The following is a 27,646-nucleotide window of genomic DNA, read 5'->3' as shown; positions in this document are numbered from 1 at the left end:
ATCAAAACGAGAAAAATCCTGCAATGTTCTCCCCAAAAAACATAATTTCTTCTCGACTGAACAAAGAAAGACATCAACATTTTGGATGACATGGTGGTGAGTAAATTATCTGGATTTTTCTTTTAAGAAAATGGAATATTTCTTTAAGTCTAACAGTGAAGGCATCAAGGCCCATCCGAATCCAATGTTTGCTTTACTTATTTATCTTTATCATCTTGTCCCAAAACTCTATATGTGCATGTGTGATCAAGTTTTAAAAAAATTAAATGGCGACCAAGAAAGCGGTTGGATCACAAATTTAGTGTAATAAAGTTTTTTTATATTTTGATTGCATTTCTAGAGAGAAATGAGTATAACAGTTTTAAAATATGAAATATGGGGTTAGTTATCACAAAGGCACTCTCTGTTTATATTTTAAACAGAATTCCATTAAGCTGCCTATAAGGGCTGTCCAAATATGTTCCCCAGAACTGCCTGCAAGCCTCTGAAGTCATTACCTAATGAGGCAGCGAGGCAACAAGTCATCTGCCTAAGGTTTCGGACCCAGCCTGTATAAGCAGATCAAATGTATATACACAAAATACTGCAAGTCAGTTTGGTAAGAAGCTTCTGTTAAATGCATAAATCTAAATAAATTTGTAAGATATCATTATACATGAGACCAGAAATCCAGCTTTAAACTGGGGCTCTTGTCAGCGTAAAGCTAATCTCTCTAAATAAGCATCCTGATCCTGCTCAAGCAAAGCACTGCAGAATTGTATCCAGCCCGGTTACAATGCGAATGGTTGTCTTTACAGCAAAAAGCTACAGGATTGTGTTTATGTGCAGAGAAAAACTCCATCAAAAGGCCTTGGCAAAGAATTAGAGGGGCATGTATTTTCAACTAAATTCATATCTTTTAGTCAAGCACCAACCTCAATTTACATTCCCACGATTTAGAAGGTGGTGTTGTGGCTGCTTATTAGGCATTTTCAAATGCAACTGTCAAATATATTACAGACATGCACTGCACTTAATGAAGTCCTTTGAAGAAAACGTACAGTTAGTCGAAAAGCTGGACCTCATCAGTGCTAGTGTATGAATCCCCTTCAACTGCTTTTATGGCCAAAAGCTTTGAAACACAATGCATTCAGCCAAACACCAACCAAAAACAAATGTTTGAACTCCATTAATCAGGCTTATGATAGGCTTGCTCTATCTAAACTGTTTTCCTTGGGTGCATGTCATTGCTTATAAATAGTTTTGGATTAGTCTGCTTCATTCATTGCCAAGCACTTATATTTATGCATTTGGCAGATGCTTTTATCCAAAGGGACTTGCAGTACAGTGGGTTCAAGCTGTACATTTTATCAGCATGAGCATGTGTGCTCCCTGAATTGAACCCACAAACTTTGCTGTGATAACACAATGATTGACCAGTTGAACTACAGGAACAACATACTATTAAACTCAAACTATTTTTTTTGTACATTTCTGTGTCTACACCAGATAATAGATAACCTTAATACCACATTAATTCTTTATTTAGTTACTTTAATCCTCTGTCTTCACATCTCTCCACACACTGCAAATTTTTAAGCTAAATCAACCTAAACACACAATTAATTTCAACATTCCTGACCTGTGAGCCGCTATAAATCACAAAAAATAATTTGAAATAACTTAAGCTAATTCAACTTTATTTCTATAATTTACAGCAACTCCTCACCAGTCAAGAACGTTGAAATTAATTGTAAATTCAAGTAGATTCAACTTAAAAATTTTAATGCAACAAGGAATTTTTGCAGTGTGTGGAGAGATGTGAAGACAGAGGATTAAATTAACTCAATAAAGAATTAATGTGGTATTAAGGTTATCTATTATCTGGTGTAGACACAGACATACACAACTGTATAACTGCTGTATAAACCTGAATGTCCACTTAAAGGGATAGTTCACATTAAAATAAAAATTCTGTGATCATTTAGTTATTCTCATGTTGTTCTAAACCTGTATGAATTTCTTTTTTCTGATGAACACAAAAAAAGATATTTTGTTAAATGATGGTGAACACACAGCAGATAGTGACCATAGACTTCCATACCAGGAATAAAAAATATGATGGAATTTAATGGTATCATCAACTGTGTGCTTACCATCATTTATCAAAATATTTTCTTCATCATTTATCACAATACTTCCAAAATATGTTTTTCCTACCATGAAAGTCAATGGTCACTATCCGCTGTGTGTTAACCATCATTTATTAAAGCAACACCAAAGAGTTTTTTTTTTACCTTAAAATAACATTTCCAAAAAAGTTTCAGTGGTTCATCCACTCAAAACAGAGTGAATGGCACTTTTACATTCGCTTTGCAGCCCTCTATCAGCCAAAACCGCACTAAAGAAGTTTCCAACCGTCGGGTAGTGGTCATGTAGTTTGAGTGAAAAGTACAAAAACTTGCTTTACGGCAGACCTACAATCCAATCAGAGCCAGCTATGCTGCAGTATTTACGACAGTGGTAATGAACAATTACGCTTCTAACCTGTAGGGGGAGCAAAGAGCAAAAACTCCTTAGTGTTGCCTTAAAATATCTTCTTTTGTGTTCAGCAGAAAACAATCATTCATACAGGTTAACAACAACACGAGGATGAGTAAATGATGACAGAAAAGTGAACTATCCCTTTAAGACACAACCTTTTATTTCAACAGGTCTGAGTAGATCTACTGTATGAACTGGCTGTCAGGCTTGGCCTGAATCCAATTTTGCAAATTTAGAAGGGTTTATATCTTTGCGCCTCAATGGTGAAACACAATCACAGTTATAATCCTAACAGCCAACTCACCAGATACATTCAAAATGCCACAGGAGGCCACCGGAGAGCTTTGCATGTGATTTGGCATGCATTCCTAGCTACCTTGTAATCGCTGATTACATAATGTATTTGTGACATTGGTAAGAGTGTTTACAGCATAATTCAAAGTGTAAATTATGAAATTATGCAATGCGTAAATACTTACTCTGTCAATGAAACACTGGAGGAACCATTTAGTGCTGTAAATTCCACTAGACATCTGCTCTTTATCCTAAATGGATCACAAAAATCACAATAGTGCAGGGAAGACAGATGAGAAACATTAAAGAAACTGATATACATCAGGGTGGGTTGCACCAGCCATCTGTAAGTTCTTGCTTAAACTGGACTGTAATGTCCACACTAGAGGCTTAGTAACTACTAGCTAATTTGTAACTGTAATTAATTTGTTTGCACCACCTCTTCTCAAGGCAGAACGTAGCTAGAAGGCTGTAAACTCTCCGGTAAGTTATAATATGACGTATGTCCTTCATTATCCAATAGCATCCTTTACATTTATTAGCAGAAATTGTGTTGAAAATTACAGTTTATTTAAAGAAATTATTTGCTTAACACAGTAACTGTTAAAACATGTTTACATTTAATGCTATTCTACTACAGATGTAATATAAATATATAATTGAATAATATGATGAAGCTGTATTTTAGTTTTAAAAAGGTATTTTAAATGAATAAGATCAATAAATAAATAAATACTGATACAAGAAACCACATTTGTTTATGAGTTATGATTTTTTTTACATGCACAGCATGGACTGATGCACGAAGTGGTGTGCATGCGCTGTTTAAGGTTCTCTCTTTTAAGATATGTCATATAAACGATTGAAGTCTGTTAAGTAAAAAAAGCTTATGATTTTGACATTTTATTCCAACCGTTACTCCTGATCGGATGCTTTTGTAAATATTTAGTTTCTACGTAGTGTTATGCTCTACCCAACAAGCATTTTTGGCAAAAACAAGGCTAAATTTGGGCTGCCACCAAAGCTTTGACGCCCGCAGCCGGCATATGTTTTCAATCATTTCCTATTGTTTCCAATGGAAGCTCTTGCTGCATCCGAAACAACCTATTTCCATACTATATAGTAGGCGAAAAGCAGATAGGCAAGGCGAGTAGTATGTCCGAATACATAGTATTCCAAAAACAGTATGCGAAAAGTACCCGGATGACCTACTACTTCCGGCTAGATTTTGCAGCGTGCATACGATGGACACTTCACTATCCCATGATGCCCTGGGAGCGGAGTTATGCAATGAAGAACAAGAGGTGAAAGCAGCGATGCGGCCGGTTTCGCGCTGGTATGACATGACGTGATGACGACGTATATCGGGTGATGTATCAACATGGCAGATGTATCACATTCATACTACCGGGATTCATACTATACAGTACCTACTGTTTTAACGTCAGTAAGTAGGTACCTCATCTCATTCAGTATCTACTGTACAGTATGTGGTTTCGGATGCAGCCTCTGTGTTTTTCAAAAAAGTCAGCAGCTAGCGTTTTGCTGAAAGACGGCGATCAACCTTTTTTCCGCACTCTTCTCCACAAATATTCAACTTTGGGTGAAAACCTCAGCTCGTCAATGTCAGTTCTCATACGGCTATCCAATCACAGTGGAGGAGGGGCGGGACAAATATCACAACAACCAAACGGCATCGTACAACAACTGATAAAGAAAGCGAAAGTATCACAGCAACCAAAGGGCTCAGCTGAAGAAAGTTGGCGCTCAGCTGAAAAACAGCTGGCATTCCGCGTCCTCCGGGCATTTTCAGCTGCGTTTTAAAGCTTTGGTGTGCACAACCCCTAATAGTCGTCAAACCAAAAACTGTTTGATGGGTAACTAAAGTTTAATGGTGCAACACAAAAATATTTAGTAGTGCATACAATGTAACTAAGTGTTATTTTACGGCTAAATTGTGACTTACATACAGCTGGTGCAACTGGCCCCAGGTTTCTAAGCATAGGTAACTATAAGTTAGATTTTGCAGTCTTGCATCTGCTTAACAATCTTATCCAAATGCTTCTTGAGTTTGGGTAAAAGTTTGGAGAGAATCTGGTCATGGTGGTTCTGGAACCGCTGAAGTTTGGGAAATCCAGGTATGTAGAAACCTTTAATGGATTAGAAATGTGAAAGTACTATATCAGCAAGAGATGAATCAACACCTGTGTGATATTCTTTAACAATTTCGGACAGATTTACTAAACGGGGCAAATAAGTGCAAAAGCAATTTCAAAAAGCACAGACGAGAGTGGTAATATCTCCGGGTTTCTTTACTAAAAATGCACAAATTAAATAACACATGCGCAACAGCTGACCAACGCAATCAACTAAGAGCAGCGCAAATTTGTTCAGGGTCGCAAATAAGCAGAGCTGATGCTCCTGCAGGTGCTGGTGATCTACTACCACCTGATTTGCTTGAGTTCAGCACCATGGACATCTCAGCTGAAAATTTAGGGTGTGAAATCCTAACTAACGAAGCCATAGTACACTGAAAAGAACAGGAGGACATAAAAGTTTTGAAACACCTACTATTGTGTGACCTCTCCTAGTGAGTCCTCTTTAAAGGAGCGGTGAATCAAATACTCAATTTTAACTTGATAATTTGTTATATAAGAGGTCATCATACTTAAATGAACATCCTGCAAGTTTCAGAACTGAAAACGTCCGTGCTACTGAAATATAACAGTTTTTGGCACCAAGCCAGTATAACGACCGAGTGAGGAATTCTGAAAAATATGACGTCAAAGTAGAATTGAAGCACCTCCCCAAAGCCAAATACAACGACCACTTTTGTAGACCCCGCCCACAGCTGTGCGTGACACACGTGTGTCTCAACAATAAGTAAACATGTTTTTAAAGATTGCCAAAAGTTTAAAGTTTTGTTTGTACTTTACTATATGTATTGTCTTTTATATGTATCATCTTTAGCACCCAGAATCACCCAAAATCTGGCTCAAACATATGTGTGTTCAGCTGCTATTTTTACACATTAATGTTTTTAAAACATTTCCCCACATGTAATGACAGGAAATGAAGCTGTCCAATCATAGCACTGGGCGTTTACGTCCAGGTTTTCAATGCGACCCGCCCCTTCAAACGAAGCTTTTCTCCAGAGAGCCACTAATCCATGTTACAAAATAGCGTATTACTTATTGCTTTTTAAGTTTTTGAATGTAAAAACCACGCGAACATCATAAGTAGACACCAGACAAAAGTATAAAACAATAAAATCGACAAATTCACTGCCCCTTTAATTTCCTCCAGCAAACAAAATATAACATGGCTTGGCAAACAATATTTTTATATAATATGTTACTCTGGCATTTCAAATAAACTGTTACATATTAAAAAAAATCCTCTGCTTGTACCACGTGCTCTCTGATGCCTCTCAGCAACAATTGCAGCCATGTCAAGCGCAAAATGATTTAAGACATGCTTTTTTTTCGGCGCAAATACCAGTAATATCACACGCGCAAACATTAGTAAATCGCGTTGCGTGAATCATTTCAATATTCTCTTCCCATAAATTTTGGGTCTGAAAGGGAACCCCCTAGAAATGCATAAGCAATAAGCTCAATTGGTGCAAAAATAACTAGACCACACCTTTCAGTGCTAATTATCCACTGCGCGTCTTTAGTAAATCCCGACAGTAGTTATTTAATGCCAAAATAATGGTTTGCGCTGGCGCAAACTGTTAGTAAATCTGGCCCTATGCATGTTTGCACTTGTTTTTTCACTAAAAAGTCTTTATTCTCTAATGCGTATATGCAAAAAAAAAAGAATAGTGTCTTAGAAAATTAACTTTATAAACCCTAGACCATTAAGCCCCTTCATCAATGTTTCACCTGTGATGCTGCACTGTCTCTACTTTTGGACATTGGACAAAGATCATGTATCCTGAAATGTTAAATATCATGGAAATGATAGCAACACTTAAAATACAAAAATTAACAAAATAAGGCTCACCATGCATAGCATGTTTCTGATTGGTTAAAAGCTGTGACAGAGCCCAGAATGCATCTTCTTCGTTCATGAACATTAAAAGAATGGCAGCAATCTGACTCATGCCCTGGCAGTAACTCACTTCCTGTGGACAAAAACATACTTAGTCAGCGATTATGTAACCAACTTTTGGTGGACTGGAGCGTGGATATAACTTGATTCTTACCGTGTTGTAAACAGAGTATGCAGAAAGCACATGGAATAAAGATTGCTGCCTGTAAATCAAAAAATAACAGAAGCAAATGAGAAGAAGAGAACAAAATATCAGACTTACATCACAAGATAAACTACCAGAAAACACCACTCTCGCATTCCATACTAAACGCCACACCGCAAAGAAGAAGAAAACATCATATTTTTCCACAATGATCCCAAAATAATTTGAAGATTGTTTCTTTAAATTAAAGTTGAACCCCGCCCTTCATGTGTGAGTAGTAAAGACAGACACCATTCAGATGAGCAACACTTTCCACTTGAATCTGTAAGGCCTGCAATCTATTAAATCCTCAATGACATCATCCCCATTTTGGCCTACTGGGAGAATTTCAAATATAAATGCAAAATTAAATCAGTGCTCGTATTACATTACAAGAGGAACCAAGGAGATATTGCAAAATCATCAAAACATTTAGGTTTAACAGACCATAATGAAGTACTTTCGTTTAAGATATTTACTCTTTCTGTGCCATTGACAAGTTATCTAGTCAACTAAGAAAAATCATTTCCCTGCCAATGACGCTTTCCTGACAAGTTTTTACGGTATTCTTTAATTACGCTATTATCCACTAGGTGGTGCTCTTACTTAATTTATACAAAACTGAAGCATCAGCTCCAATATTGTAAACTCTGTGTATGATTCGTTCTGAATCTGATCTTTACCAAAAGTTCTTTAAAAAATTATATTATTTTTGCTCAAAATTTGGAATTTTTGAAGAAACCTACCCATATTTCACAGGTTATAAAAAGAGAATAAATGAAAATAGGATGATTTTAAACTTCTTCCGTTTTGTTTATTTGTTTGTTTGTTTAAAAACAAAGGGTCTGTTCTTTCATTTTAAATATATTGTATGTTTATATATTTATAGAAGAAAATTTTTCAGGAAGGCAGTTTGTGAAACTTGTTAAAAAAAAATCACAAAAAATGCTGGCGGGCAACTTTTTAAAAAAGGCTGGTGGTGAATGAGTTAATTGTCCATGTTACAGTATGGTATTTTCAACCATAAACATGTCTCTATTTCATATTATCAGGTATTTTATTTCATAGTTACATAAACACCCTTTAACGGAAAGACAATAAAATGCATATAAAGTAAATGTGGACAGTGGAAGTGGGCGGCTGGTTAAAAGCTGAGGTTTAGACAGACATTATTCGACTCGGACAGATGATTTATGAATCATTACTGTGATGTGAAACTTTAAAAGCTTTAATAATACAACTTCATAAAAACAAATCAATTCATAAGTAAAAGTTCATCATTTCTCTCCCACAGGAAATGAAACCAAGCGGAGCTGTTAAGAAGCCTGAATATTACAGTGTGCTTGTGTTAAATCAACAAGCAGCAATATAAGCATTTCATATTGCACGCAAGGGAGAACGGAGATCTGAAGAGATATAAGCAATGTTTTAAAGTAATACTGTAGCTGTAAAAAACAAATGTTGGCACTGAATTTATTTTAGCATGCAAATAAAGCACTCACAGCCTGAAGATATCCTATCATACAGCATTAACATGTATGATTGTGTTACTTACTTCACACCGAATCTATCCATAAACATAATGTGGTTTCGAAAGGTCCTGTTGATGTCTAGGTCAATCTGTTTGATTTCTGTGGAGTACAACTGGGCTTGCATCTTCATTTTCTGTCAATCAAACAAACCACATCCATAAAAAAGTTCAATCAAAATTACTACAGAGACACATTGTTACATAACTTTGCATTGCAAGAAGATAACTTTACAAGTCAAACATCACTTACAGTAAATGCTCTTATAAAAATGTACCACGCTAATCAAAGTTTTCACCACATACCATAATTACTACATTTATTGTTTCTACTGTATAACCATAATAGTTTTTGAAACTTTGTCTATGATGACTTCAAATAGCATGAGCTCTGGATCATCATAGAAAAACGGTCAAATATGATAAATATATTCATAAATTTTGCTAACTGAAAAACAATATAATGTTTATTTTTCCTGACAGAAACATGCATTTTCTGTAAAGCAGATTGAAACAAAATGCATTGTGAAAAGTGCTATACAAATAAATATGAACTGAACTGAATTAAGAAAAGTAGTCAACAGTCTGACTGACAAAAGCCTAAATTAAAGCTGGCTCTGTTGTGTTAAAAAGGGGGTGTATCTTAAAACGGACTTAAAAGTTGATTTGTTGCTCCCATGTGTGTACTTTACAATGACATTCTTTAACCCAAATGACAAACGAATAAAGAAAAGCATTAGGCAAAACGGCAATGAAAAGCAATTGGCAATTAATAAAGAGAAAAGCATTTGCCAAATGCTTTATTAAATCGTGATGTGAAATGTGCATTTAAAATGTATGAATATACTTTTTATTGTTTTATCTACATTTTAAAACATGAATTAAACATTGTGTAGCAAATAATTTTTTTATTGTTATATTAAACCATTTAAAATATATCTATTAATTTGTCAATTTAAAATAGATTTATTTTTTTAAAATTTGTATGTTTTAATCATTACATTGATTTCTCCCTTTATTTTAAAGCGGTACTCTGGGTTCTCCATAGTAGACACTAGGGTGGTCTTTATTTTTTAACTTTTAAAAGTTCATGCTCTCACCCTACCAATATGTTTGAATAAATAAATAAAAAATTGTGCAAAATGTTTTCAATATTAATTAATATTTAGAGGTTGCTCAAGACCTTTGAAGTTTAACACATTCGCATATTATGACATACTTTGTGCTAGCATGTATAATTGTTTAATAATATATACTTATGTCAGTAATGGACTGATTTGACCATGTTCCATGCAATTAAAACTCCTGTTTTAGTTGTGATATGTCTTTCTAGCAAGAAAGCTTTGAATGAAATGTGAATGAAGCACAATAGACAATATACACTGAGACAATGGCTGAAGCAAGTCCGCTATATGGTTACTCGGATCAAAAGAGACTGAAATAACTGGAACAAAGTTACCCTCCAAAAAGCAAGTTTTACGTGTGTTGTGCGTTTTTAAATGGTACAGTTTTTGCAAAAATATGTGATTTTGGAAATATTCAAAGGCCTTGAGCAACCTCTAGATATTGTAGGAACAATTCCAAATTTTGCACAGTGTGTTTTTATTGATATTCTATCACATTTAGGGGGTGAGAGTTGAACATTAAAAAAAAAATTTTTTTTTTGATCCATTAGTAGCCACCCTAGTTCAAAGCAAGGGTCACACTGGTCAAATTTGACAGTGGAGGACAACAAAACTTCCTGGTTGTTTTGTTTCCTCAATAGCTCTGGTGGTTTATTTGCCTGTCAGGTTTTGTTCTTCAATCTCTTGCTATGATTTGTATCAGCCATCTGCTTGTTTTCAGATCACACTCTAATCCCTTCGAAATAGATTTACAAAAACACCAGTAATCCCACTCTCACCAAACAACCGGTCTCGGGCCAGTAACAAGTCACGACTGTAGTCATGACGACGCCGTACACATAGGCTGGGGTTAAAACTGTCGAGCTCGTATGTGTGTGCATTTGTGTTTCCATTCTTGTACCTCATATTTTCCTACATTGTCGTTCTTCACTTTCTCAACATCCAGGAGAAGGGCCCAGGCCTGCCCTCTCAGCTGTAGTGGAATGCCTTTATACACCCTTTTAAACATCTGCACAAAGAAACAGAGACTGTGAAAATGTGTGGGTGTGTATGTTTTCAACATAAGTGTTTTTATCCTTGGAGCATTATAATCAAAATCAGATACAGAAACCATGTCCTTGTTAATAAAGTGGACAACATCTCTGCCTAACACGTGAAAGAAGGATATTTCTTCTTACAGTGTTTAGATGCTCAGTGGTATAGCATAAAACTGTTGCATTGCCCAAGCTCATGGGTTCAGTTCCAAAGTAATGCAATGGACTAATAAAATATAACCTAAATGGCATAAAAGTTACTAGAAGTGTATGAAAAAAGAGCATAGTGCACAACTTGCATAAACCCTTGGAAGTATCAAACATCAGGGCTACAGTTCTATTGTAACATTAACAACAATATACAACCCAAAATTTACTCTTAATTAATGTCATTTTAAGATAAATGTTTACTCAAATAAGTTCTGTAACAGATTTGCTCTGTGTGCATGCTGCAGCCAGTATATGAGCGAATTGAAACCTCACCCGTTCACTGTTTCTGTACTTGTTCCAGTTTTTCGACATCTTCAGCCATTTCTGTACCCTCTCAATCTCCACCTGCTTTTGCTGCATACAGACAAACAATGAGGAACGACTTGCAATTAGGAACGAATTGCATTTTTTTTTATTAAATAAAATATGAACAGAAGAATGACATCAGTAGTATTTACTGAATATTACACATGCCTAAAATTCTCAAGAGTCTTATCAACAGAGAACTCAAGGCTAATATAAATATCCGCTACCTGACACAAATTGCCCTTCTGTGGTTTGGCATAAGGAAGTAATGCTTCATTCCTCATTTGAGAAAGTTGTACTCTGGGATTAGATGGAGGACAAGCATCCTGCTATTTACATCTGTTATAAAGAGAGTTTTTCTTCTTTCCCCCTATAGTCTTTAACCTTTATGTGCCACAACACAACTGTGCAAAAGTGTCAGCTGGGAAATGAATCAGCCACCTTCATGCTGTGACTGTCACATGGGAAAACACCTCTAGACAGCCCAGCTGTTTATGCCATACAGGCTTGTGTACAAACTGCATATCGAAGGTCAGAATATTCCCCTTACAAAACAGTCACTTAAGCAACAGCTCCTTACTTGTGTAATTCAGTGAGTGATTTTTGCTTTTTAATGTTTATGTGTGTATTTCTTAGCTTTACAAAACATAATTTGTTCAGTGTTCATAATACAAATAAACCCTAAGCAATACTGCAAATGCAACACAGTCTTGCGTATATAGTATAGTACTTCACATTACCTTCTCTTCAAGTGCACTTGGTGTGGGCAGTTCCTCTTCACTGTGGGAAAAACAAAATTTGCAACCTGTCACGCCTCTCACTCAGATTACATAACAAAGATTTTATGTTAAGTGTTGACCTAACATGCTACAAAACATGATTATCATATTAGGTAAACACTGTAACATATTCATTAAGATAATATTTCACGCCACAAACCACGTTAAACCTACCTGTGCTGTGCATGAACTCAATGTGGGTTGTATTTTCTTTTATTCTGGATAGTTTTGGCATGCTTTTAATAATTATTTAAAGACGCTCTAAGCGAATTGACGCGTTTTAGACCATAAAACATTTTTTGTTACATACAGCAAACATCTCCTCACTATCTGCTTGCTGCCTGTCCGCTGATCAAACTGTAAAAAAACGCGATCTCTGTAGACAGCTCAGGCTCGACAAACGGCAATATCAACATAGTGGCCAAACCTAGCACAACAAAACATAACAAAGTGTTCCAGCCAATAAACGACAAGAAGGATTTGGGGGTGGGCGCGTTCATGAAAGCACGGACGGGAGAGGGAGGGGGAGGCGTTAGCTACGCTCCGTTTGTTTGAAAACAGTTCAGACATCAACAGGAAGTGACGTCGCACATTATTCGCTTAGAGAGCCTTTAATTTAGTATTAAAAATGTTCAAATGAACAAAAGCATGTGTCAACAGTCTCTAGATAGCCATACTGATACATTCTACAAGAAATGTAATTAATAGAGAGCCATTGTGGGTTTTAGGCAGGACTTACTGAAGAAATCCAAAGCGATCTGTGACTCGATATATGCTATAATCTGCATCTTCCCAAGGATCGATTTGAACATCTGCCTCTCGACCCTGAAACACACAAGCAAACATTTACAAATTAGTCAACGAGTCACTTAATTCATGCATTTTCTGTAAAACTGCTTTAAAAGTATAAGTATTGTGAAAAGTGCTCTACAAATAAAAGTGCTTTATCTACTGTAAACAGAAACAATGTGCAGTTTAGTAAAGGTTCAACAGTTCAGCTAGTTTTATTTTAATAAGAAGTTCTGAATGAGACTATACTTTTGTCTTGACTGAGCAGGTACATAATCATCATTTTGACTCTTAAAGGGGGTCGCACACCGGACGGCCAGCTCAGCGCCACGCCGTTCAAAAAAAAAAATCAAACACATTGTTTTCTATGAGTATACGCACACCGCCGCCGACAGGTGGTGCCTGTCCGCGGTGCCCAGCTATGACTCAGGAAGTTGCTTAAATCCCTGTTGCGCCACAGAGCGCCACTCACATAGTTTAACATTAAATAACATCTTATTTGTCCCAAAACATTAACGATTAGCATTGGCTGCTAACATATATTTAGCATTTTGAAGTAGACACTATCAGACTAAGATTGCGCTATTTAATGTGCACTTCCGGTGTCAATACCTCCAAAATTTTCAAAGACGCGACTCAACGCGGCGCTGAGCTCCGCGTCCAGTGTGCGACCCCCTTAAGAGTGTATAATATTGTGCTATAAAAGAAAATGCGTGTTATAACACAAAATGACCAGGTATGAGAGACTTCGTCCAGATGTCAGGGTTCTCAATGTCTGTTTTGAAGGTTAAGATGTCTGTTTTGAAGGTGCAATGAACCATGGGTTTAAACCACAACCATGTATGCAGTACTCTGACATTGCATTAGCATTACAGGTGCCATGAAAATGTGTCCTCGCTCGAGGTCTTTTACCAGTATAATGCCCTACATTTTTCTACATTAGCCAGGTAGCAGGCATAAAACCCACATAAACCGGGATGAAACTCTATTGAGAATTATTTTAGCAAATGATTAATTAAAAAATTATTTTGTTGATATAAAGACTCCAGACACATGTCAATATGCCTTGTCTGTTTATGTAAAATAAAAACTGTAAAGCTAAGACCTAGCCAAATAAAAGAGACTTATTTCTGATTTTGTGTTTTTAGAATTAACTACAGACAGACACAGTAAAAATACATCTTAAATATGTCTCAATTAGCCTGTCATTTGAATTTGAATAGCATTTCTTTTACTAAGCTATTGCAGAATAACTCTACATGTGAGCTTAGTGTAAATAAGATGGCAAAATTTGATGCATTAAACTTGAATTAACTAAATGTTCACCCTGTCTAAGTTCACAACAGATGATGTTTAAAAGCTTTTCCAGTTGGTATGGATTGATTCCCCGAGGGATGGCTGTTGCTCTGCTGTCCTCTTTCAACCACCATGATGGGGGCATTAGGGGTATTCCCCCAATTTCCAATTAGTGTGTAAGAGGTATGGGGGAAGTCATGATGAGTCAGATATAAATATCCTAGCACATGAAATCTTTCCCACCCGATTGTGATCTCAAAAGCAACAAAAAAATCATGCTAATATGCACTTGTATCATATTGTAAAACTACCAAAAACACCAGATACTCATTTTTATCTTCGTTACAAAATCTGAGATGACCAAAAATTGACTCATGGACATGGATTTTTTTATATGAATGATTAATATATTGCTGTCTGTAATTCAGTGAGGCTGGAGACTGCGGTGTATAAAATTTTCGCTTAAATGTGTAATATGAATAAATAGTGCTCATATACATAAACTGTTGAAATAATATCCTCTATTAAAATGAGTGGAGGCTTGGACCCGGTAACAGTCGGATAATAACAATTCCATCATACAAATTCCTTGCATGATTTCTCATTACTTGAATCCATTAAACAACAAACCGGAATAATATTCTGAATATTTCCTATAGTAAATACTATAAGTCCTTTTTTAGTGGATATCTGCACATTGCTAGGGTACATCTAGGGTTAGATAATTTACCTTATTATACTTAGAGATGATCTCAGCACGTTCCTCTGCTATCAGCACCTCTATGTCCTTCTTCATGTCAATATCTACAAATAAAGCACACAGAGTATTAGTAACAGAAAGATAATAATAAAGATAATAAAAATAAAAAGAAGATAATAAAAAGAAGAAAAATGTCAGGAATAATCTGAAGGAAAAGTTAGTAGACTGACAACAGAGAACAAAACAAAAACAGACTGTAAAACCAATGGAGGTCTTATGATCCCATCTGAGTTTTTGCACATTTGAATGCAACATATTAATCTCCCCTACTGAAAAATCCAGCTAAGACCAGCATAAGCTGGTAGCTGGTTTAAGGTGGTTTACGCTGGTCCTGCAAGCCTGACAAAGCTGGTCATGCTGGTGGGCCAGCAGGTCTTCCAGTCCAAAACACAGCTAGACCAGCTTGCTACACCAGCAAAACCAGCTTCATACACCAGCAAAACCAGCTAAAACCAAGCTGGAGACCAGCTAAAACTAGCTCACCAGCTTATGCTGGATTTTTCAGTAGGGTCATCAGCTTTCCCAAAATCAGGTATCTTGAAACAGAGCAACCTGAGCTCGCTTATTAATGATTTAAAGATCCATTTGGTTTTATGAAGGCCTCAAGTGTCTCTGAAACATTATCCCCCTGGGAACAAGATAATCAAAGCAAGGTTCCCGCCAGGCTTTAGATATCTGAAAGAAAGCTCTGTGTCTGCAGAATCTGTTGTAAAATATAGAAATCGTCCACTGTGACACACCAGATCCATAAATCATGTGTTGAAGATTATTTCCTGCCAAAAAATAAAGGCCAAACATACATTCTGTATACTATTATATTGTATAAGAAGTGCACTGTATGTTTTTATAATAGTCTTTTTATGTTTATTGTATATTTATAGGTTATTGCCGATAGTCTGTGAGTACTTTCCTGTGATTCTGCATAGCTGCCAATGCACCTCAATTTCCCACTGGGGATCAATAAAGTACCTATCTGTCTGCCTGTCTGCCAATCAATAGTCGTTTGTCTTTTAAAGCTCCAATCAAAAACAAGAAACTAGAAACACTACAAAACAAACATGAAGGTTACAACACTATCCTAGTTCTCATATAAGAAGCGATTTATCGTCCAGCCCTAATCTGGACAAAATACAATATGGTTATTTATTAGTTTATATATAATTTAATTATTTTTAACACACACATACAGTACACAAGAGCTCTTTAGACAGATCAGAAATCTGGATCTATTGGTTTGGTCCTGAAACCAAGATGACAAAACAATCCTGGATCAGTCTGACAGACAGCTTGATCCATAATTTCCTTGGGGATAAAAGAGGTGACAAGAAATCATTTTTCTTAGGAAGAAGAGAATTGCCAAATGCATCCTTTGCAGCATACAGCAAATGGATTAGAGTACAATCTTGGATAAAACACCTGATTTATAACATACAGCAAAGGGATTAGAGTACAATCTTTAATAAAACCCTTGATTTATAACCCTGAATGTTGTCATTGTCAATCCGAAACTCCAACAGAACAATGTCTACTTGCCAAATATCATTATATGATCTCCTCAATGGGCCCCATATATATTACACTGTATGTTAAATGAATATACACTCTAAAAAATGGTGCTAATAGCACTTAAAGTGGTTGACTGACTTGTAATCACAGGGGAACCATTATTAGTGCTAAACATTACCCAAGTAGAACCTGTGTAATATCTGTGTAGAACCATATTATGTGATGTTCTTGACAGGTTCACAAACATCTGTATGTGCTGTGCAAACTGTGAAGTTTAGACTAAAGTAGTAAAATACAGGCCTGGTTTCACAGACAAGGCTTAGCTAAAGCCAGGACTATACCAGGACTTTGTTTCAATTAAAGGATTAATCAATTTTCTAAAAAAAAACAAACAGATAATTTACTCACCACCATGTCATCCAAAATGTTGATGTCTTTCTTTGTTCAGTTGAGAAGAAATTATGTTTTTTGAGGAAAACATTCCAGGATTTTTCTCACGGAACTTAATGGACCCCAACACGTAACAGTTAAAAATTGCAGTTTCAACGGAGTTTCAAAGGATTCTAAGTGATCCCAAACGACGCATAAGGGTCTTATCTAGCGAAACGATTGTCATTTTTGACAAGAAAAATAAAAAATATGCACGTAAACCACAACTTCTCATCTATCTCCGGTCCTGTGACACGCCAGCGCAACCTCACGTAATTGCGTAATGCCGTGGAAAGGTCACATTTGCCGACCATTTTAAACAATAAAATGACACAAAGACTAATTAGTATCATTCCACATACAACAATGTCGAAACGGTCCTCTTTCTCCACACTTGTAAACACTGGGGCGTAGTTTCGCATACGTCCTTCGTGACCTCTTGATGTGATGACATATTGCGTCGCGCTGGCACGTCACATGACCGGAGATAGATGAGAAGTTGTGGTTTAAAAGTGCATATTTTTTATTTTTCGTGTCAAAAATGACAATCGTTTCGCTAGATAAGACCCTTATGCCTCGTTTGGGATCGTTTAGAGTCCTTTGAAACTCCGTTGAAACTGCAATTTTAAACTGCATTAAAACTGTTACGTGTTTGGGTCCATTAAAATGAGAAGGATCCTGGAGTGTTTTCCTCAAAAACAGAATTTCTTCTTGACTGAACAAAGAAAGACATCAACATGGATGACATGGTGGTGAGTAAATTATCTTGATTTTTTTAAAGAATCTTTTAAGATGTTTAAGCATCTTTCATAAACATGCCTTAGATAAAGACAACACTGGTGTGTATCCTGAGACAAAGCAATAACACTGACATATTTTAAGATCTGTCTGTGCAAGTTATTTTCAATTGAGACAGCTCAAACATGTGTTTTGGTCTAAGACTAGCATTGTCTATAAAACCGGGGGACAGCTTTTTAGTTGAATAGTAGCAGATCTTTCATCAAAATACGTGCTAAATCCTTCAAAACATCTGCATGTCCTGTGAGGAACATGACACCTGAACAAGAAATATTTTACTCTACAGAGAATCTAAAGTGCAAACAAGACCATGGCAGATGTCCCAGGTGGGACAAATATCCCATTCAGTATAGGAAAGATGACAGTAAGGAATCAATATTTTTAAAGCACTTTTAAACATTTAAAAGCTCAATGTCACAAGGAATGCATTGTGGTCACATGTGGAAATTATCTGCTTCTCTAGCATAGTCAGGGAAAACTAAATGAAAAAGAAAATCTGTGGTTTGCTGTTGCTCTGTGTATGGGTACCATCCCCCTTTCGGGGGAATGGAGGGATGGCTGACTGAGGACAATAATGATGAGCAAGCATTTCATACAGACCAATGAGTTAAGAGTCTACACCATCAGAACTGTCCCTCCAGAAAGGAATTTACATTCTGCTGGTTTCATTACTTATTTCTTTATGGTTTTTCTAACATTAAGAGGGATGGATAAATTGCATGTATCATTTCCAACTTGGAAAGGGTGTAACAACACTACTGACTATAGCTGCGTCTCCATTAGCCTTCAAATTACACATATTGAAATGATGAATTAAAAATGTGGCCAATGGATGTAACTCCATTACATCGCAAAAAAGTTACAATCTACTCAGGTGGTTTTCCAGGCAAATTGAAAAAGGAATATATCGCAAAACTGCAATGGATCTGCATTTACAGGTCACCTTGATTCTTTAAATGTTTGGTTGGAGGACCAAGACAGAAAGAGAGTCAACTGCTCTGTATGCTTTTGAGTCACTCTCGGGGTATTTTGATGTTATCCGCCATCTGTCTGCGTGGCGCCGTATGAAGTCAAACCATAGACCGTAAAAAAAGATGGACGTAGTGTCCGTGACGTCACCCATAGGTTTCTGAAGATTGTTTTTGAAGCTTAAAGTAGGCGGTGCCACCGTGCATCACTCGCGGATATCCGAAAATGGGTAAAAAGGCGGGACGTGGGTGAAGCTGAGGTGACTGGTTGCTGAAACCCATAGACTAGAGATGTAATGATTAACCGTGCAAATGCGCGTTTTCTCAATGAATGAATTTGAATGAATTACGGTGAAATCCAGGCACATCCGAACACCAGGGGCACTCCCGTGCAGAAACTCCCTTTGTGCCACAGAAGAAGTAGCATTACGAATGCTATTCCAGGAAATGTCTACATGAATATTTATATCACTGTTCTTCAAATTGTTTCAGGTATTTTCATGATAATAAAGAATATTTTAAATGATTTTGTTTAACGAGTGTGGCTTTTTTAAATGCACGTTATAAACGACTCCGACTCGTTATGATTTTAGATTGATAAGGACTTCCTACTGACCAAATGCCGTAGTGCAGGCACAAGCTGTGCATGAAACAAAGTATCGCAGCCTTGCGATTCAGAATCGATTTCAGACAGGCATTTTTAATGGGACACACGGTTGAATCGTTACATCCCTACCATATAAAAAAAGATGGACGTAGTGTCCGTGACGTCACGCATAGGTTTCTAAAGATCGTTTTTAAAGCTTAAAGTAGGCGGTGCCTGCCATCGCCATCTTGGCCGCGCGTCATTGCGCATCACTCCCTGATATCTGAAAATGGGTAAAAAGGCGGGACGTGGGTGAAGTTGAGGTGATTGGTTGCTGAAACCACGCCCGCCTAGGTCGACTTCAATGACAGCAGTGGCTGTTCAACCGTCACTCAAGTGGCCACGCCCTTAATTATGCAGAACTTTAAAGGTTCTCTAGGCGAATTCACGCGTTTTAGACCATAAAACATTTTTTGTTCCATACAGCAAACATTTCCTCACTATCTGCTTGCTTCCTGTCCGCTAATCAAACTGTAAAAAAACGCGATCTCTGTAGACAGCCCAGCCTCCACAAACTGCAATAATAACAAACTGGCCAAACCTACACCAGAAACCATAACAAAGTGTTCTAACCAATAAACGCCAAGAAGGATTTGGGGGTTGGGTTTGGGCGCGTTCATGAAAGCACGGAAGGGAGGAGAAGGAGTTAACTACGCTCAGTTTGTTTGAAAACACATTTCAAAAATCAACACACAGATTCGCTTAGAGAACATTTAAGGCTAAATATAATTTAAACAAATGAGTTACAAAAAAATTCACTCCCCTCACAGTTGTCACGAACAGCAAAATTAGCTATACAGACAAAAAGCATTTTTTGTACCAGGCTGTAAACATATTATTTTCTACTGTAAAGTTGGCCATTTTAACATGGAGGTCTATGGGAATTAACTCCCTTTTGGAGCCAGCCTCTAGCTGCCAGTTGATGAATTGCAGTTTAAATCACTTCCGTATTGGCTTCATCAGAGAGATCGGAAGGTTGCCCCTCGAGTCAAACACATACATCGCCATGGTTTTTTAAATGACTTCTCCCAAAACAACAAAATTAAGTTTTAGTCGCATAACATCAGTTAATGGCAACGCAGTCAATGCGTAATAGTTTTTTTTTAATCTGCTAGGTCTGTTTTGCAGTACAGTATGGTACAGTACAATAGGTCTATGCTAGTATGTATACTAGTATGTATACTGTTAAAGAATGTATTAAATAACGGTGCTACCTAAATCAATCTGCTGTAACATTAAAAATAGTTTACATTCATTGTGATCAGACTTAAAAGAATTTAGCAAGCTCTAAAATCAGTTGAATTAAATGGTATAAGTTTCAGTTATTCCTGAATAACAAGTATGGTAAGATATTACTTTATTATTTGAATGATGACTGGGTGCAGTATTTACTTGAATTGCTTGTGTCTAAGCTGTACTGTAAGTGCAAAGAGTCGTGTTAATTCATCTGGCCTTTCCATATTAGGTCTGACTGCTGATCTTCTACTCTTTATGAGTCAAGCACACAGGGAAAATGCTGACCTGCTGGCATACATTTTACACAAGGTGCCATAAATAGCCATTTCTCTTGAGAGCTACGGTCTAACGACTGGCTCTCTATTCTCAACTCTCACTAGTCTATGAAATGACAGGCCTGTCTTCCAAATGTCTTACCATCTGGATATGGAACACCAAACCTAACCCAGTAAATCTACCCATTGGGCTGAGAAAATGTTCACACAGAGAAGTAAAAAGATTTGCACACAAGCTACTTTGTGTCTTATGAGGGATATTCAAAACAACAAATGAAATGCCCTCTAACTTCAGTCACTATCACATGTGTCAGTAAACATGAGAGATTACTGTAAATGTGGGCTAAGGCTCTGAATTATTGAATGAGGGGTGTGTTTGTTGGCAATCATGCATAATATGAAGCAGGCATTTTTAAAGAGTAATACAGTATCCAATGGGGCATTCGAGGTTGTACTTCATCCCCCAGAGCATTAAGTCATACTTGGATTTACATTTTGCATGCATTTGTAAATCTTCAAGGGCAGTTTGGCTTTGGCTTTTTTTATCAGATTTAATGATATATTAGTGTTGGAAATAAATAATAATAATTTTGAATAATAATTTATATAATAATAATAATAATAATTAATAATTTTGAATAAGAATTATTTTATCACTTTTCCATAAGTTATTCTCACTACCTCCATGGACAGTTTGTAAAAACATTTAAAGCATTTTTTTGTGATTTTTTTATTTGCAATTTTCCTCTCCTCGCCTGCAAAATAAAGTAAAGTTTTTTTTTTAAGTCAACACAATACCTTTAATTAAAAACGTTACATCTCTCATGTCTGGGTTACGTAGAGATGTCACTCTTGAAACTGTAGTTTGCTTCATCTTGGTGACAATTGTTTAAATTGTGACATCAGACCTTTTTGGCCAGTCTAGTGTGGTTCTCTTTATGTTAGGATACAGACAAAACAAAGAGCCGAAGCTGGACATAATGACGTTTTTTGTTTAAGTACTCATTTAACTGGGTTAAATAATCATAAACACTAGGTCTGCCTTGTTGACATATGACGTGAAGCTAAAAAGCGAAAGCTAAACATTTAGAAAAGGGGAGCGAACAGTCATGTAAGGGCAGAAACCCTTGTGGATTGCCAAGTCAGGACAACTGGCATCCCTTGCATCACTAACTGGGTGGGCCGTCACTGCCTCGTACAAGTTCACAGATGTTAAACACTTCAACACACTGAGGAAGCCTTGTCCTGCCTGAGAGTCTAACACACACACAAACAAACACAGAGCAAATAGTGGAAGTGACATTATGAGACCAATCCTTCATAAGACAAACTGGTCAATTCATATGTATATTATACCATCACTGTGTTTTATTTGAACAATGGCATGACAATGGCAACTAAGTGGTATCCAAACATCTAAGTAACTGGTAAGTAGCCAACGAGCAGGAATGGTACTGAATCCCAGACAAATTTGAATCCTAGTTCTTTAAATAAATAAAAATCTAAAATGAAAATATATGAATCGTTTGCCATTAATGGTTTTATAGCAGAATAAATACTTTTGATGAAAAAGAATAGAATACTAATGATAAGAATCTCTAAAACCTGGAGCATGCAAATAACATCTGGTAACAGTTTGAGGGTCCATTCACCAAACAGTTGCACCACTTTTCCACTCAGTTTTGCAAAAACCTGCATCTCATTCACTAAGCACATGTATTCATTTCATGTTGAACTTTCTTCTGTAGTCTTTTCGAGGTGGAAAAAGCTGCTAATACAACAGCAGCTTCAATACAGCTCAGTGGCCAACAATCTCTGTGCATTCATTGCACTTTATTGTAGATGCATCATTAACATCCGGTGTGAGATCAATTCACAGCACACATAGTAATTACCCTAGTGAATTAAAAGACCTGAGAGAGGTCAGAGTCATCGCCTAGCAGTTAGCACACACATGCACCAATATATTGAGCTGTGGCGATAATGTCATTTCCTTTGTCTCTCTGCTGCACCTCTAAACAAAACTGAAAAGGAAAATATGAAGCTTTATATGTACTGACAACAACAATGCAGGCTTTCAGTAAACAGAATGTCTGAAATGTAGGGTTGGACCAGAATATTCGATTATTTGAATATTCGTTCGGTGGGTTGACATTTGATTTTCAATTTTGGGATTTGAATTTTTTTTTTTTTTACAACATTATTAGCCTTAATGCAGAGTTTCTGCCAAGCAGGTAGTACGCTTTACACTCCGCTATATAATGGGCGCAGAGACTAGTTTGCCAACAGGGTCCAGGTATCATTCATTCATTTGTTTTTCTCTAATAAGACAGCGATACTTATTATGAACCGAATTGCTCAAAACAAAATATGTAAAATTACAAGTTGCCCATAGATAGCTGCACAGTGATGTCATCTTCCATAGTTAAGAACTTAGGTGTGGTATTCGACAGCAATTTATCCTTCGATAATCATACCTCCAATGTCTGCCGCACAGCATTCTTCCGTCTTACAAATATCCAAACAATATGCCATATGCTGTCTGCATCAGATGCAGATAAGCTTATCCACGCTTTTATGACCTCTAGAATAGACTATTGTAACTCGTTACTCGGGGGATGCCATGCAACTCAGGTAAACAGGCTTCAGCTAGTTCAAAACGCTGCTGCAAGAGTGCTTACTCGTTCTAAGAAGTATGACCAATTCTGGCATCTTTACACTGGCTACCAGTCAAATATCGCATACAATTTAAAATACTATTAATCACCTACAAAGCCTTAAATGGCCTTGCACCCTCTTATCTTAGAGAATTAATATCAGAATAAAACCATCACGTACACTGCGGTTGCAAAATTCTGGTCTCTTAACCATACCTAGAATATCAAAAATGTCAATCACTTTAAATCTAAACTTAAGACTTTTTTCTTTAACAAAACATTCACATAATTTGTCTAGTTAATGTACTTATCTCGCAATAGTTAGCCTGTACGCAACAAAGCATTCACATAACTCGACTGGGTAATATACTAATGCCGCAATAGCTAGCCTGTCTGGAACAGAACATATATTAAAACACAACACTGTGTGACACACACTTGCATTATATGCGAACGGCCGCTACGCTAATCGGATTTTGTTTCTCTCTCCCTGTCTCGTCCTCGAACCCGAGGACATTGAGACAAACAGACACAGTTCTGGCTGCCGTGGAGGTCAACAAACCACCAATCTACTGGCGGTACTTCAACTTGATGCCCAGCCGATGCCTGACCAACGACCACTGACAGAACTAGTTTAATCTCCTTATCCATTTATATACCGTTTACATCCCATATAAATATAAATAAATATTCCAAGGATTTTTTCCCTCCTAGGACTTTTTGTTCCTTCCAGGCTAAAAAAAAAGTTGGGAGATTTTTCTCCTAACTTAGCACCCTCTTGTATACGATACATTATTAATACACTTGCTTGTAAAGTTTATTCATAGCCGCTGTATTTTGCTACTTATATTTTCTGTAGATTTTTCTGTGTTTTCCCCTGCTTCTATTAATGTAAGGCTGCTTTGAAACAATTACCAATTGTGAAAAGCACTATATAAATAAAATTGAATTAAATTGTTTTTGCTTTCACATAAACGAAAAACGAGAAAACAACTCCTTTTCTTCGTTTATCTAAAAAAAGCGTTTTCTCATGTTTTTTTCGTTTTCATATGTGAAAGCAAAAACAAATGAACGAATGATACCTGGACCCAACAGCCACAAAACAATCTGCATTGACTTGCATTATGAGACACAAAGGCAAAATATCTTCGTACTGATGAATTTCACCAACATAATAGATGGCCGGAGGGTCAGTAAATAAACTTGATATTAATAGTATGCTAGCATGTTCTTTATTTATTACAGTTCATTGAACTGAAATTTTTTTTTTCTTATATTTAAATAGCCTATCCTTTATGTGTCAGTAATTACTGTGCTGCTAATTTCTGATATGGGAGTGATTTGTCCTTTACACTGGTGTCTATATCTACAAAAAACACAAGATAAAAACCTACAGTCACCTTAGTTAGACAGTGTTGAAAATGTTCCCCTTACATCATTATTAAAATGATGCTGTAAGTAAAAATGAAAACCCTATTCATACGTAAGTGAAGTGTCTGAAAGCAGAAATGCACACTATTTCGTTGTCACCTACCATCTTGTGCTGAACACTAAAATAACTGTGAAACAAGCCCACCCAAACACTTGCACATGATATACACAGAGATCTGCCATTGGCCAGCTTCCATCAACTAAACATCTGTGTTTGAAAATGTCAAAACCATACGAATTTCTCAATGTGTGTGTGTTCGGTGGGGCAGACAAGAAATACAGTGAGAGATCAAGAAGTGCAATGACAAAAGAAAAGAATCAGAGATGTATCATTTTCAGGTGGTCTTGTTACTGTCCTGTATGATCGAGAGAGAAATGTTGAGGAATATCAAGTCCCAATCTTTAGCCATTATATGGGTCTCTTTTTTCCTCATGTCTTTTCACCTATAATCATTTTAGTGTAATTTTACGTGTCACTTCTGAACACCATGCGTCAAAATAGCTAAATGTATTTATTACGCCAAAATAAGCTGCGTTAAACAAGCGACAATGCGCATTGCAAATGCGTTTTCACAAGTACCCACGCAAGGCTCAAAATAAAACAGCTGAACTAAGGATACACAGCATGCGATCGGTGAATCCAGCTGCAACACTCTAAAAAGATAACTGTCACACATGACAATCTGTTCATTGTAATTTCTTTTATAAATAAGATTTTAGATAAAATCGGTTACAGTTTAACTGTAATATCATTAGCAGTAAGAATAACCGTGAACCACGACAGTCTATGATGGCATGACAGCGAATACATGCAGAAAATAAAACAAAGAGTTCAGGTGACAAAACAATGATTACCGTTAATTGAGAAGACTCTTCATTCCTTCGTCGCTGAAAGCATGTGAAACGAAACGATAAGCTGAAACCGTACCGAATTCCTGGGCCGAATAATAGCTGCATATGACACAGCGAAGCGCAAAACAGCACTACAGAGCTGTAGCAGCCCCTTCAGGTTCAATCCTCGCTGGCAGCAAGCAGTCACGTGACCTGCCAGTAAACACCGCTCGAGTCGAATTGCTACTGCCTGGTCATGTGACCACATGCAGCTGGAGAGCGGTTGTGGATAGAAGGAATACAGCTACGGACAAAATCTCGTGAAATCTCGCCGGATGAATGCTGTTTTCATCCTAACCCTAACCCCAAACCTAACATTTCACCGGATTTACGGCGAAGCTTTATTCTATCTAGCAGAACCGCTGTTTTCCCATCCTAATCTTACCCCTAAACATATCCCTAAACCCAACATCTCGCGAGGTTTGGCCGTAGCTGTTTCCCCTCTAGCCATAACCCTGGCGAGCGCATCTAGAGAACTAGTCATAATGTAGAAAATGGAGAACACTAATGTTTGGTTATGGTATTTATTTTACAAAATCATGTGGCAACAAGCGGCGTATGATGACTTTCTTTAAAACTATACAAAAAGAATATAATCTTTATAATAAACAAAAAGTGAAAACGAAAACAACAAGCTGACAGGAAATAAAGCATTGACTACAATCATCAGTTATTTATTTATTTATTTATTAATTAATTAATTCATTCATTTATTTATTTATCTTCTCTCGTGTTTGACTCACTAAGGTTGTGTTGTGTGTAATTTTTTGTCCTTCATTCTTTCCACGCTGATCTGCCACAATCAGAACAACTACGCAACACACAAACTACATTTTTCCTTTTTATTTTACTCCAAATAAGTTAAACACCACTTTTGGCAAGTACTGTACACTGAAAAAATGATTCATTAAATTTTATCATTTTTTAAGTGGTTGCAATCAATTTATTTAAGCTGCATTTAAACAAAAGTTTTATATTTTATTTTACTTTACTAATCTTTTTTGTTTTAATATAGCTTAAATAAATTGATTGCAACCACTTACCTTAAAAAATTTGATTAAATTCAATTAATCATTTTTTCAGTGTACACCTGTGTCTGAGAATTGTATAATACTATATATCTGTAGAAACATTTTCTAGCTTGTCTTAATTTAAGAAAATGGTATGAGGTAGTGCTGTCTTCATTAAGATTTATGGCAGGCCAACAAATGGAATTGGGCACTTATTGAAACAAAATTATTTAATTAAGTTTTGTTAAGATGTTTAAAACTGAAATCAAATTGTGAACTTGTTTAAAAGACACTGACTCTTGTGTTTACTACAAAACACTAGCAATAATATCTATAGTTTGTTAATGTTTAGGCTTAGTGCATCAGCTTTTGTGTAAAGAGATCGTAATATTCGTTTAATAAAAAACCAATACATTTTCACAGTCTTTCATACTCTTAAAACAAACAGTACAATTCTGCCCTCTATTGGTGAAAATACGATTTGCCTTTGAAAAGTAGCCCAGAGCAGTGCTGGCTAATGTTGTATCAAGTTGATTATCTTGTCGTATGGCACTGCCCATATAGCTTATAGGCAGTTATTACCTCGGTGGTTTACATCAATTAGGTAAACTAACAAACTAGCAGTGTGCACTACCAGTCTTATCAAGAACAAACGATTCAAGTACACCATTAGTACAGTAAGTATATCAATAATTAAAATCAGTGCTTTTCTGCTTTAGAAACATCTTTTTGTGGGCATATTCTGTGTGAAAGACCTGGATATGATGTCTTCATTGGTAGTCTTAAACATTAGGTGGCTGTTTTCTGGACTGGGCTTAAGCTTAAACTAAAATGCATGTTTGAGTTGTCTTAACTAAAAACATCTTGCACTGACATTCTAAACTATATCAGTGCCATTGTTTGTCTCAAGATGTAT

At 36.5% G+C, this 27,646-nt stretch overlaps 1 protein-coding gene across 1 annotated transcript in view; it reads right to left on the bottom strand.

Annotated features, from left to right (window-relative positions):
• Nucleotides 1–25,908, bottom strand: part of LOC129447294 (USP6 N-terminal-like protein) — a 32,015-nt gene extending 6,107 nt beyond the window's left edge. The window contains exons 1-11 of the mRNA XM_073859225.1: nucleotides 25,685–25,908; nucleotides 14,854–14,927; nucleotides 12,778–12,863; nucleotides 12,000–12,039; nucleotides 11,227–11,307; nucleotides 10,611–10,718; nucleotides 8,613–8,722; nucleotides 7,028–7,076; nucleotides 6,826–6,946; nucleotides 4,864–4,967; nucleotides 3,007–3,059 (exon numbers count right to left, since the gene is read on the bottom strand). Of these exons, the coding sequence (XP_073715326.1) occupies nucleotides 3,007–3,059; nucleotides 4,864–4,967; nucleotides 6,826–6,946; nucleotides 7,028–7,076; nucleotides 8,613–8,722; nucleotides 10,611–10,718; nucleotides 11,227–11,307; nucleotides 12,000–12,039; nucleotides 12,778–12,863; nucleotides 14,854–14,919 (818 nt within the window). The 5' untranslated portion in view covers nucleotides 14,920–14,927; nucleotides 25,685–25,908. The remainder of the gene's footprint in view (nucleotides 1–3,006; nucleotides 3,060–4,863; nucleotides 4,968–6,825; nucleotides 6,947–7,027; nucleotides 7,077–8,612; nucleotides 8,723–10,610; nucleotides 10,719–11,226; nucleotides 11,308–11,999; nucleotides 12,040–12,777; nucleotides 12,864–14,853; nucleotides 14,928–25,684) is intronic.
• Between the last annotated feature and the right edge of the window lie 1,738 nt (nucleotides 25,909–27,646).

The sequence above is a fragment of the Misgurnus anguillicaudatus genome, chromosome 21, assembly GCF_027580225.2.
Source record: "Misgurnus anguillicaudatus chromosome 21, ASM2758022v2, whole genome shotgun sequence".
Lineage (NCBI taxonomy): Eukaryota > Metazoa > Chordata > Actinopteri > Cypriniformes > Cobitidae > Misgurnus > Misgurnus anguillicaudatus.
Note: the sequence above shows the minus strand (reverse complement) of the source record. Positions and strands in the feature narration are given on the sequence as shown.